Here is a 12,768-nt window from a genome sequence, read left to right on the forward strand (position 1 = left end):
CTCAAATTTAATAATTAAAGTGTCTATTTGAAGCATATTTAAAAAACATGAATTTAAATCAAATAATCACTGAATTCTGTGCAGAATTGAGTGAGAAATAGCTATTTTTTTGTTTTGTTTACTTTTGTGACAAAAAATGATGAATCATCAAGTGTGACAATACTTATGAAAAAGGCAGTAATCCTATTCCGGGGCGTGGAATACTTTTGCTGCACATGAGCAATAAGTAAATAAATAAAATAAATATTCTGGTTCTATTAATAATAATACCACATTGATCATCTCTTATCAGCTACTGAGGGCGTGGTTTTCAAACTACTCTACTTCATACTTCTTCACTGGCTTTGCAACATCAGAAAGCTGAAGACCCTGTCGGAATTTGGCACCATTATCAATGTGTTTAACTTCCAGAGCAGGCTTTACAGGATGCTTCTCCACAAGTGACTTCAGCCTCCTAAACAGTTCCTGGACTTTAGTGTCATTGTTCTTCTGCAATTCACTCAGGCATGTCTCCTCTAGATATTCTTGCATTTCAGGCAGTGTGAATTCGACTTCACATTTCGATTTGTACTCATTTTCGTTTACACAGATCCCCTCTTTCTTTAGTAAACCCATGAACTCCTGAGCAGCATGGATGCTGACATTGGGTTCAACCGGAACTTTAGGAGGCTTAGACGGTTTTTGAGAACGCATGTGGATGGAAAGCTTGGAGCGTGTCTTTGATGAGGGATCGAGGCACTCTTTGAACATTGTACGAACTTCTCTCATCGATATCTCGTGTAGGAGTCTTGCGTCTTTCTCATTTTGTCTGAAATCATAGTATCCGCCCTGTATCGAACCCCAGAAAATTCCTGTCTCTTGAGGAACCGTCTTAATTTTTTCTGTCCATCCCTTCTCGAGCGACTTTTTGTACTTATCAAGCTCATCGTCTGGCATGTCCTTGAGTATCTTGCGCATATGCCTCAGAAATGCTTCAATGCGAGATTCGAGATATCTTGAGTCCATCTCGGACTGTATACCTATTAGCCAGCCAATCATCTCGACTTCAGGTAAAGCAGAAGAAAACACGTTGTATCCGAGTTGTTCTTGCGTTCGAAGGACATCAAATGATGGCTCGTCCAAAATTTTGGCCAGAAGAAGGCATGTCACACGAGTGCGTGAGTTGGAAATGCTGCCAATATGACAGTAGTAAGAGACACTTGAGTCGTCCCCATCCGGATTAGGTACAGGTGGGTCCCAGATATAGTTACATCCTGTTGAAATTATAATTAAAAGTCCACTTTGGAACACAACCCACGTACCTTTGGGGAGCAACCGAGTACGTATCTTAGGGAGCTCATCCTCAGGGACTGGTCTAGCTCCGAACGACTCCTTTACTTTGGCTGCAATGCTCATAGCATCCTATGCAACAATATATACATTATATATGAAAGTATTACAATTCGACAAAATCCGTGATTCACCTCTCGCTTTAGATTTCCGGTGACTAGAATCACAAGTCGCAGCTGGGATAACAATACCTTCACGTGGTGAGACAGTTCATCAACAGAAATATCTGTTGATTATCAGTAACTTTTTATCATGTAACGTGTAAATAAGGAACGAAACCTTTCAACGCCTCCAGTTTCTCTTCCGTGCTAAATCCATGATCATCTGTAATGTATCCCAAGTAATGAGTGGATAGACTAATTGGTTGACTCAACCGCATATTCTCTAGTACTCGTTTTTCCTGAACAATAGTCTCCAATGTCAGCTACCTGTTCCTGCCATTATGATTTGAAACAACGTAACTTGGTTGATAAAAACCGTTAACCTCTCTTCTCGGACATCGAGATGTTTAATCTTTTTGAGGACTGCTGCCGTAAGAATATGCAGTTTATCGTTGTAGCCACCGAGCGTTATTCCGAAGCCACGGATGTTATGGACTAGACTGAATCCTAATTCTGCCACACGAGCAGGGTATGCATACTCAGTGAGCTCATCTTTCACAAGTCGAACGAACAGTTTCGTCAATGCAGAAGTGCGAGGGCTTGTCGTGGCGGCAGGTCTGCCCAGTTTTTAAGGAGAGTTATGTACAAAGGGATATGATAATGTGAAGAATACGGACAAGAACCGACTTACGTTCGTACTGCAATCCTAACACTAGCCTTCGGAACCCAGAATTGATCATCCTTCTTGTGCCATACTTCCATGAGTGGCGTGCGCTCGATAAGCGCAGGCCGTTTCCGTGGCTCTGTAACATGCACTTTATCGACATCAAAGTTCTCTGGAATGAATGGGTTGCGTTCTGGCAAAGCAAGTTCAGGAATATCATTTTCCTTGCGAGCCTAAAATAACAAGAGGTCATGTAATAGATCCCTGATCATGAAGAGACGTACATACCTCGGATATAAATCGGGATTCGAACCGCTTCATGGCATACTCTGCTTTGTACCATTTTTCCTTGTGCCATGTCGCTCCACTAATGTTATTATGATCCTTAGCGGCTACAATGATGTAGCAATTCTCGATATCCAATCCCTTCAGTATATCCCTTACAAGCCCCTCATTCCATTCCCATAATAGGACGGGGCCATTCAAGAGAAGGGCACGTGGAATGGGAAGATTCATTGGTCCGGTAGCAATACCCATTGCATGAGGAAGTGCAAAGCCTTTCTCCTTAAACCGGAACGATAACTCTTGTATGTTCCTCAGCTCTTTGTGCATCCATTCTGGAAATTCTGACTTGCGTAACAGACTGATGAACTTGAAGCACGTTAGTATTACTTTCTCGTGGTTCTCTTAACGAGGTTCGTTAATATTGGCGCGAGAGCAAGGAACAGCTGCAGAGGATGCTCACCGAATCCAGTCTTTGTTAGCCCTAACTTGATTACAAACACACTGATGCCTCGATCGGGATCCATAGGTCCCGCGATTAGTCCCTCAATCCACCCCTTCTTTTTCAAGTAAGCATGCAGCGAGCCTCGCCCTTCATGGCTCAGTAAATAGCCAATGAAATCTGTTGGGCTTTCACGCCAAAGAGGACCCTGCCAGGGGAGTGGGAATGAAATAGTGATTTCATATCTTTCTTTGATTGTCTTAACATAGACGATTTTCTAGAAAATGCAATTTTACGCTCAACGTAAGCTAGCACCTGCTAGATTTGTGAGAAACGTACATCTAGCTCTTCTTTCCCGTACGGTTGCGCCAAAGACTTAAATGGAGCAGGGTCTTGTCCCGTATTTTTGATGGGCGAGAAATACTCCACAACCATGCGAGTGAGGTCGTCGAGAGATTCTACTCACAATCAGGATCGAGCTGAAGCTAAAGGAAAGCAAGCAAACCTCTCCCAACTAATGCCAAGCTCATCCTACTAGCACAATACTCCTTTTCCCACCATTTTATCAACTCCAGCCTTGCCTTCTTCGCTGCTTCCAACTCCGCTTTCTCCCTAGCGTTCTTTGCTTCTTCTTTCTCTATCCCCTTTCTGTTACTCCGAGAGCTCGTTCTACTCGGTCTTTTGGCAGATCCCGTGCTCCCGTCCCTATGCCTCGTCTCCGAATGCGTTCGTGTTGATGCGCTTGAGTTCCGAGTAGAGCTCGTGCTTGAAGCTCTGCCATGACCATGGCTCTCAGTGCGAGAGGCTCTACTAGATGATCTGTGATCGTGCCTGTCCTTATCTGACATATGCTGCGAATGCGGTGTCTCCGATACAAGATACTTCCCTATTAACGTAGCCTTGCTTCCGTTGCCGAACTTTCGTAACGGATGTCCCGGACGTGCAAGAGAATTGTTAACATACTTTAGCCTCCAGCCATCGTCTTGGAGAGCTCCCGTGTGTTCAGAATCGACTGCCTCAACCTCGCGCAGTGCTGAATCCTCGTGAAAGAGTGGACAATGAAAAAATTCAGAGAAAAGAACAACCGCATCCTTAAGTGCATCCGAGTCAACTTCAAAGTGAAATTCGGCGTAGGAACCAGTTGTATGTGCATTACTTTCGCCGCTGTGCAAGCTAAGGTACTGTATACGACGAGAGATGTTTTGAGATCACTGAACTTCAAATTTGAAGAAAATTAACTGTACCTTGTCATACCCATTTTCGCTTTTATGTTCCTTCGTACCCTGTAATAACAGCCACAGAAGTTAACAGAGCGCAAGAAGGATTTCAAGTTTTAAGAGTCCCGCTTACCCTGAACATCAAATGCTCGCACCAATGAGCAATACCAGGCATCTTGTCCTATAGACTAATGAGTAATGCCACCAAAAGCATTGGGGTTGAGACGATTTATTCATTGCAAGCACGCAGCTTCAATGCGGTGCGTCGAGGAACATGCCACAGATCGCAAGAAAGACGAAAGTGACTTTACTTACCGGATCATGGAAATATCCGGTCGAAACATCCATGCAAGCGCCGGACATGTCCGCGTCCTTGTCTCTAACGATTGTCGCCTCAAGACGATTCTTTAAACGAATAATACGATATTCACGGTCATTCAGGGAACCTTTTTCAACAGGCTGCGTGTATTCATAATACTCTGGAAGACCGTTCTTGGCAGGAACTAACACCCAATTCTGCTCATCTTCTTTCAACGTTGTGTCTTTGGTAACCCTCATAATAAATGCGTTTCAGCTGCAATAGTTGCCAAAGGAAGAAATTGTAGGAATCTGTCAATGGTGGGAGTGCATCTCGATTTGCAAAAACGGTTGGCCATTTACTATGTCTTACAATAGTAGGAAGATCACAATATGATATGCAATCATACTGGGCCTATGCCTATGCCACATGCTGAAACCTATTCTGAAGTAGATCTTTGATTGTGTAATAAAACACACTAGAACCTGTTTATTGTACTTATGATGGATTGTATACTATAAGCACAGTGGATTTCTTATTGTAGTTAGAATTAATTGGTACAGGGACTAGATATTCAGTCTCTGGCCCTACAAGCTTGATTATAGACAGCCATCAATTACTACCATCATTGTGGCACTCATATCATTTGGTAATGCAAGGAATGATTGTTGTCAAGCACTTGCTTATCTGTATGAGAAAACTTGTGATTCATCAGTCTAACTTTGCATTATATTAGTAACACAGTAAAATATGTTATAATGCATCAATTTATAATGCATACTTAGCATAACACATTGTAAGGCTGGAGCATCACTATTAGAAGGGGTTATGAGAGAGGCTTAGAGGGATCACACAAAGAGGGGGGATAGTGGACTCAGCTTGCTCTCTGGCAACTTACTTTATTGTCTGTTAATTAGTCAGTCTATATATACTATGTAGGTATGTCTCAGATGTAGAATGTATAATGGAATGTATTCCATCATTGCTTGTCATTGTTTGTAATGTAGTTTATATCATCTGAGACATACTCTTGTGTAGTCTCATCTTAACAATCACTCAGGAAACAGAATGGGCAATATTATGGCATTGAGACTAGTGACCTAAGTACAGGAGCAAAGTACAAAGATAAGACCCAAAGTAGGTACCTATGACTCTTTTATATGTATTCTAAATTATGTGTGTAACCTGAGAGGTTACACACATTAATATTTTCTATGACAAAAATGAGACTACCTTCTTAAATTGTACACCATAATGCATAACACATATAATGCATTGAATTTGGCCTTCTCCCAACGTTATGCATTATGACATATTTACCTGTACCATTTAAAACAAGTCTCGTCATGTTGTCATAGTAATAGATAACAAGAGCAAAGTGTTCCTATAGGTTCAATACAATTGTTCGAATCTGCAAAGTGTATTACATTCACATACAAACATGCACGACCTACCAGCACAGAAATTTTCGAACATCAGGATCCACGAAACAAATGCACAACACGGTAATGAGCAGGGAGTACAGGATAGGGAGCAGGGGAGGGACCAAAGAAGAAAAAAAAAGATACACATGTTAGACTTGGAAATAACAGGAAACTGTTAGTACGAGGGCAGAAGGACAGGCATGCATACATCGAGGTTTGATAAACCCCACTCGATAGAAAATCAAATACAGGAACAACAGATAGAAAATGAGAAAGTAAAACAGATAGAAATCGCGGAAACGACAAGTAAAGGAAACGCATAGCAAAGTGAGTTGGGACAAGGATATGCAGAGGTTAGGTTTATACACATACACGTATGACTATCTGTCCCCAGACTTCTAAATAGATATGTATTGTCAATATCGATCGATATATCAGAGGCGTTTCCTTGGTATTGGAAGGAAGCATAGAGGTAAGAAGTGGAGAGTAAGAGTAAGAAAAAACAGAGGAATGTGAAAGAGAGCATAATCGTTGCCTTGCACGCAAAGACAACCGGGAAGCATAGATAGATAACAGAAAGTAACACAGACAAGCGATTGAGAGAGAAGAGAACAGAGAGGATGAAGAACAGAATAGGATGAAAAAGGACAGGCATAGCAAAAGACAAGCGATCAGAAAAAATACATAAGAGCGAGAGTGACAAAAAGAAAAAAAAGCGTTCCATATCTCCTTGCTTTCTTCCCATTTATTTCGAAACCGTGACATGTAGGTGTTCGCGTTGTACGTGCTTAATTCATTCGTATCGGACAAGCTAGCTGGTGTTTCTTCTTCTCTTCACCTTTTCTTATCTTTCGTCCGCGTCATACGTGCACCCGGATCAGGTATCGAGTACCGTTCCACAACATAAGGTCCTTCACCAGTAGTAGTGGCAGTGGCACTCGCAGCAGTCGAGCCAACTCCACCACCATACTGCGGAGTATACGTCGGACTCCCAGCAGCTGACGGACTCCCATACGTTGTCTCCGCCGAACTACTCTGCATCGGAAACGGTGGAGGTTGTCGTTCATGCGACGTTCCTTGCTGTTGCTGGTGTTGCTGGTGATGTTGTTGGGCAGTAACAGTCCTCTCCTGCACAGGCAACGGAAACGCATTCTCTCTCTCCCCCTCCCCACCAGCACCACCACCACCCATCCCTTCCGTCGGACTCGGCGTCGGCGTCGAGTTCCCAGTAGTACCACTCGGTCCAGGTCCAAACGCAATCCCACTCACATCTCCACTCAAATTCAAATTCAAATTCAAATTCGTCGTCGTATCCGTATTCGTATCCGTATTCTGAACGTTTCCAAGACCGCCACTCATCCCAATCTCGAACGCACCGTACGTGTTGTTGTAACCCGTAAACGCACTTGTCTCAAAATCCGCGTACGAAGGGTAAGAGTAAGGATGAGCCTGGACTAACGCAGATGCTGATGCTGGTGCACCAGAAATACCGAACACACCCCTCATTCCACCCATCCCGCCAAATTCAGAAAGCGCAGGACTCGGAAGAAGTGTAGTAGTGTTTCCACCACCAGTACCTCCACCACCACCCATAGCTGCAGAACCGTACTCACGTCCATATTCAACGTTCGTCGTGTTCGAACCTGCCCACCCCGTAAGCGACGAATACGACGAAATCTGCGGAAAGCGATTCGCATTCACATTCGCACTTGTACTCGTCCCAACACCTCCACCAGGAATATGCTGTGCCTGCATCTCCACGTCCATGCTCATCTCCGGGGAAGAACTCTCCTGTTCCCCACCAGCCGTTCCTGTTCCTTGAAAGAACGACGGTTCGACCGGGGTGAACGAGAACCCCTCCGGCGGTGGATGTACAGGCGAGAACGAGTTAATCGCCTGCGGTTGATAATGCTGATGATGCTGGTGATGCTGGTGAGCCGCTAATCTAGCATGTGCATGTGCATACGGATGCGGGTGCGGGTGCGGATGCGGATGCGGATGCGGGTGATGCACCAACGACGGCGAGAAAGGCTGCACGTACGCAGAGGAGAACGACGGAGACGCAAGTCCATGTGTATGTGTAGGCGACGACGCCGAAAGCGGAGACGACAACGACGGAGAAAGCGGTGGTGGTGAAGCATGCTATCAACAAAAAAAAAGTTCAGTTCAACAAGGTTCAATAATCCCAGAATTAAAGTTAAAAGAAAAACAAGAAAATAAACTATCGTCCAAACCAAAATTAAAACCTACTCACCTCAAATTCTCCTACCCCACGTCCATACTCGTACAAAAAATGTTGTCCGTGTCCATGTCCGTATCCAAAAGCAGGCCCAACTCCCGTTCCAACATTCATACTTGGCGGAAACCCCGTCCGAAAGAGCTGCCTCGAAGCTGCACCCGAAACACTTGACGTTGTATTCCTCCGCGCGGTGCGCACGACACCACCACCACCACCGCTAGCAGTACTTCCAGAGCTCACGCTCATAGTGGTGATGCTGCGATCTCGAGTATGTGTGGGAAGTGCTCCACTCTGCGGGTGCGCTCGAAAAGAAGGTGGGGAGTGTGCTTGAAAGGGATTTGAAGACACTGACGCCGGCGCGGGTACAGGACTGGGACGCGAAGCACCATTACCAGGCATCGTAACAGCAGGTGTAGCTGGTACGCCTTCACGCATCTCTTCAGTACACGGCGCAGAAGTCGACCTCCGCGCAATATCCGTCAACGGAACCGCAAATCGCGTATCCTGTTCCCGACTTCGCACTTGCTGCTGCTGTTTACCCGTAGTAGCATCCGATTCCGTCGGTTGAATTGCGCTTGAAACGTTCGCCTCGGAAGGAGCGTGTTCCTCTTCCTTCTTCTTCTCTTTCTTCTCTGCACCTGAAGCCTGAGGAGACCGGACGGCCGACGCTTCGCCTCCTCCATTTTCCGTATCTTTCGCCTTCATGACGGTATCGGCATCTTCATTCTCGCTCTTCATCGTCTTCGCTTCTTTCGCATTCTCGTTCTCGGCTTGTCCTGCAGCAGTTCCAGGAGAGGAAACGTCAGTTGGATTTGTTTCCGTATCAAACCCCAACCCCGCAATCGCCCACGCAGGCAACCCAAGCGTACTCGGATCCAAACTCGTCGCAGTGCTGCCCCTTGCAGCCGTCGATATTGCGATCGGCTGGTTCGCACTCCCGCTCGCATCCGTCGTCAACCCAGGACTCGGACTCGGGTTCACACTCGTACTCTGACTCTGCGCCTGACTCCTCGTCTGACTCGCTGTCGAGGTAGTCGTAGTCCTCTTATTCGTACTCGGTCCACCAGGATCTAAACTCGTACCAACTCCCGCACTGGTACTTATCCTCTCCTTCCCCCTCTTCCTCTCTTTGTCTTTGTCTTTATCCCTATCCCTGTCCCGACTCTTCCTCTCCCTCTTACTCGTACTCCCTTCCTCTCCTCCTCCTCTCTTCCACGTCCCTCCTATATTTGTCCCTCCTCCTCCTCCTCCTGTATTCGTCCCTCCTCCAGAACCAGCAGGAGCAACGCCTGCAGCAGTACCACCACCCCAATCATCCGCCCCACCCACCATTACAGAACCAAACCCAACACCACTAGCATTCTCAGGCCTAAACCTCCAATCCGGATACTTCGCTCTATGTTCTGCCTGTGCAGCCCTCGCCCTTGTTTCCCATACCGCCCTTTCGTGTGCGGGCATTGCACGCCAGATTTGGCCTGCAAGTTTGCTGAGGGATGTTGAAGGTGCCGTCCCTGTTCCTCCAGTACCTCCACCGCCTCCTCCTGTACCTCCGCCGAACGAAGAAGATAGCTGAGATTTATTTTCCTTTCCATTTTTCGTAGTGGGAGAAGAAGACGCCTCGATGGTAATCACGCTCCCAGGTCCAAGAGCGCTAACACCTTTCGTCGTCACCCCATGCGCAGTTATCGCAGAACCACCACCACTCGAGCTGTTGTTGTCCATCCGCTGCGACCTAACGAACGATGCGCGGAATAGTATGAACGCGTTGGGCGGACGAGGGATGTAAGATGGTGGACGGGGAGGTTTCCTCCCCCCACCTCCTCCCGTACCTCCACTACCACCACTCCCAGCTCCGAATCCACCTTGATGAGGAGGAACGAGGTGCGACCGATAAGGCCCACTCGCAGGTTCCCTCACCTCATCAAGCGAAGGCGACTCAGACCCAAGCGCAGTCGTCACTGAGTCCCCTGCGAAGGAGGGAGACGGAGCAGGGGAGGGTGAGCCAGCGTCTGCATTGGATGGACTTGGCGCGTCAGGTCCGACGTTGGGTGTCTGAACTTGTACATGTGTCTGGAATTGCGCGTGCGCGTGTGCGGAGAAGGAATGCGTACGCGCGTGGAAGACGTTCTCGTTGTCGCGCGGTGTAGGAGGTGGGTGCGGGAGGCCAGGCGGCGGGAAGAGCGTGTACGCATTCCCATTATTATTATTCTCGTTCATCGAGATGGGAGCGGACGACGGTTCAGCACCAAACGCAGAGGGCGTCATAGTCATCGCGAACGTGAACTGCATCCCACCACTACCACCACCATCTCCGACGCGTTGTGTCGGGCTGAGTGTAAGACTGAGCGGTTCATGTGTGTGCGAGGGGTGTGCATGAGGTACTTCGGGAGGACGAGTGTTGAAGTTGTCGGCGTCGGTGTAAGGCGGAGCCTCGACGAGCGGTGGGAGGTCATCTACAGTCGCGTATGTGTATGTATGCGGGGCGCGTAGAGCCCAACGATCACCGTATATGCACAAATCCAGAATAAATTTATTAGCCAGTAGAAAAAAAAATAATGAAGAGAGCTCGACTGACCATCCTCATCATCATCAAGCGCGTCCTGGGGACTAAACACCGACACAGATTTAGGCGGCATGAACTGTTGTTGAGACTGAACGTCTTCTGTTTCTTTGGAGTCGTTGTAGAGCGGGTGTAAATGCGGGAATTGTAGACTGCGGACGAGCTGAGTATCCTGGAAGCTTGCGAGGAGGAGAGGCAGAGGCATCGAGCCAGGCCAGCGTAAAGGGAAGGGAGGGAAGGGAAGGAGTCACAGTTGTCTCGTCTCGTCGAGGAAGAGCAAGCTGGAAAGTCAACAGGAGACAAGAAGACACCGACCGAGTCGTCGTTGTCAATCGTTTCGTGTGCTGTTCTTCGAAGTTGTTGTTGTTGTAGAGTTGCGTATAGTTACTTGCTCGAAGAGAGAATCGAGGGCTGAAAGAACAAGGGAAGCCAATTGGAGAGATTGAGAGTATATTTGTGTGGACGGACAGACGGACGTAGACCGGCTCACCTTACTCTCAGTCTCTGTATGTAAGATCCGTGCTGCTAAGCTAACCCTCGTGTATGGTATCTCTGCCCCGAATACACGGAGCCTTCCTACGCTACCTACTCTTGCACTGCCAATCCATTTCCACTCCACTCCCTTTCCTTTCTTTCTTATGTATGTAAAAAAATTAAAATTAAAATTATTACTTCCACTCGGCTAACACCAACTGTCATCCAGCCAGGCAACACCCAGCACGAGTCACGCCTGTGTGTGACACGCGCCGTCACGAAGGGAGACACCGGAAATGAATTGACGGACACTCCGAGTCCGCGTCGTCGCCCAGGTCGACTCAAAGGGATGTCCATACATGTACATATTAACATTTACTTGACAATGACTTCCTTCCGTCCGCTCTCCATCTTCATATGCCTATCCTCTGTTGTTGTAGAATTAACCACCCCGATTCCGAAGGGACGATCACCGACCAACTGACTGACTGAACAGATTGCACACAAGACTCAAGACAACGAGATGCGCTCATCGATCTTCGCAGAGTAGCCTTCTCAAGGTAACAAGTAACTAGCTAGTTACAGTCCTTACCTTCCTAACTCTTCTCGTCCTTTATGATTATCCATCATCATACCTGATAACCCCATCTCCCATCTCCCCGATCTTAAGACTCAAGAGTTCTTCCTACTTCCTCGCTCTTCCCTCCAGATCTACAACACAAACTAGTAAATCGCCTCTCCTTCTCTCATCTCCCTCCTCATCTCTCATCACTTCTCTAAATTCTCTTCGATTGTCTCTTCCGAATAATACGCCCTTTACCTCAATCCATACTGTTAACTCCCATGACCAAATATTTATTATTATCCCCGTCTCTTATAATTACTGTAATTCTTCGAAGGAGAAGCAGCCGTCATCGTAGGTAAGTTCATTCATTGATTATATCCGATCGAACTTTTACTTTGCTTTGCAAACAAATCTAACAACGTACACAAAGCCTTTATTTCATGCGGAGTTCTAATTCTCTTCTTTCTTTACTCGTACCTGTTTGGCTCGTGGTCAAAGTCTGAAGTCAACCTCCGGACCGGAGGCTTTCTCCTACTCCATTAATGCGCACGAATATTCAGACTCAGAGTCGGATGCTGGGAAATACACACCACTCGCTCTTGTTTTCGGATTATCGGTTATCGGATCCATTTTCCTCGTCCACTCAACAATCGCAACGCAACGCAATTCAAACCCGGCGAACCACCCTCCAAACCTCCGAGTCGAGTTCAAGAGTCAAAAGGACCGCAAGACCGCACCGCCCACCGCTCACAATAATTAATCCTCAACTCAACTCAGCTCCACTACTTATTAAAAGTTAGGAGAGAACTAAAAACTAATATCCTAGCGAGTCGCTCGCCTCTAGTTACATTCACATTCACAAAAGCAACGGCAAAATATCCTGCGTACTTTTTCATTTTGATTCTACTGAACTAAGGTTGTCGGGATTGACAAACCACCTGCTTACATAACCATTCCTTTCAAAATGAGCATATGATATCATCATCATAGCAGTACTGCACTGGTACATTGCTCGCTATATCCGAGTCGGCACTGCACCAACCAACATACTCACCAGCATGTTCGGTCCGAACCTCCTAACCATCCTCTCCTAACCTAACCATCCAACGGATCATAAACTTGACTAGAGGACGGACTCGGAACGATCAAACACATGGAGTTATCCCTTGGTTG

At 46.7% G+C, this 12,768-nt stretch overlaps 3 protein-coding genes across 3 annotated transcripts; 1 reads left to right on the forward strand and 2 right to left on the reverse strand.

Annotated features, from left to right (window-relative positions):
• Nucleotides 1-315: 315 nt before the first annotated feature.
• FOMMEDRAFT_113079 (uncharacterized protein) lies at nucleotides 316-4,593 on the reverse strand (the record flags this gene model as incomplete). The annotated part of the gene is made up of 13 exons (XM_007270413.1): nucleotides 316-1,253; nucleotides 1,302-1,401; nucleotides 1,464-1,555; nucleotides 1,609-1,729; nucleotides 1,792-2,047; nucleotides 2,122-2,327; nucleotides 2,383-2,780; nucleotides 2,840-3,095; nucleotides 3,158-3,276; nucleotides 3,324-3,999; nucleotides 4,063-4,101; nucleotides 4,169-4,216; nucleotides 4,351-4,593. The coding sequence occupies 13 exons, from the start codon at nucleotides 4,591-4,593 to the stop codon at nucleotides 316-318; spliced, it is 3,492 nt and encodes a 1,163-aa protein (XP_007270475.1).
• A 1,298-nt stretch (nucleotides 4,594-5,891) lies between these two features.
• FOMMEDRAFT_142785 (uncharacterized protein) lies at nucleotides 5,892-10,813 on the reverse strand. The gene is made up of 3 exons (XM_007270414.1): nucleotides 10,572-10,813; nucleotides 8,012-10,449; nucleotides 5,892-7,899 (listed from the first exon to the last, which is right to left on the reverse strand). Exons 1-3 carry the CDS (start codon nucleotides 10,759-10,761, stop codon nucleotides 6,592-6,594), a joined length of 3,936 nt encoding a protein of 1,311 aa, XP_007270476.1. The 5' UTR covers nucleotides 10,762-10,813; the 3' UTR covers nucleotides 5,892-6,591.
• A 1,060-nt stretch (nucleotides 10,814-11,873) lies between these two features.
• On the forward strand, nucleotides 11,874-12,355 carry FOMMEDRAFT_160697 (uncharacterized protein; the record flags this gene model as incomplete). Its single annotated transcript, XM_007270415.1, has 2 exons — nucleotides 11,874-11,950; nucleotides 12,094-12,355. 2 exons carry the CDS (start codon nucleotides 11,874-11,876, stop codon nucleotides 12,353-12,355), a joined length of 339 nt encoding a protein of 112 aa, XP_007270477.1.
• Nucleotides 12,356-12,768: the final 413 nt, after the last annotated feature.

This window comes from Fomitiporia mediterranea, assembly GCF_000271605.1.
Source record: "Fomitiporia mediterranea MF3/22 unplaced genomic scaffold FOMMEscaffold_13, whole genome shotgun sequence".
NCBI lineage: Eukaryota > Fungi > Basidiomycota > Agaricomycetes > Hymenochaetales > Hymenochaetaceae > Fomitiporia > Fomitiporia mediterranea.

Excerpts from the sequence above, each read along its gene's own strand:
- FOMMEDRAFT_142785 (XM_007270414.1), bottom strand. The coding sequence starts at position 10,761 with ATGCCTCTGCCTCTCCTCCTCGCAAGCTTCCAGGATACTCAGCTCGTC. Across the intron at positions 10,450-10,571 it reads GCTTGATGATGATGAGGATG|ATGACCTCCCACCGCTCGTC; the intron begins GTCAGTCGAGCT and ends ACGCGACTGTAG. Across the intron at positions 7,900-8,011 it reads GTGGGGTAGGAGAATTTGAG|CATGCTTCACCACCACCGCT; the intron begins GTGAGTAGGTTT and ends TTTTGTTGATAG.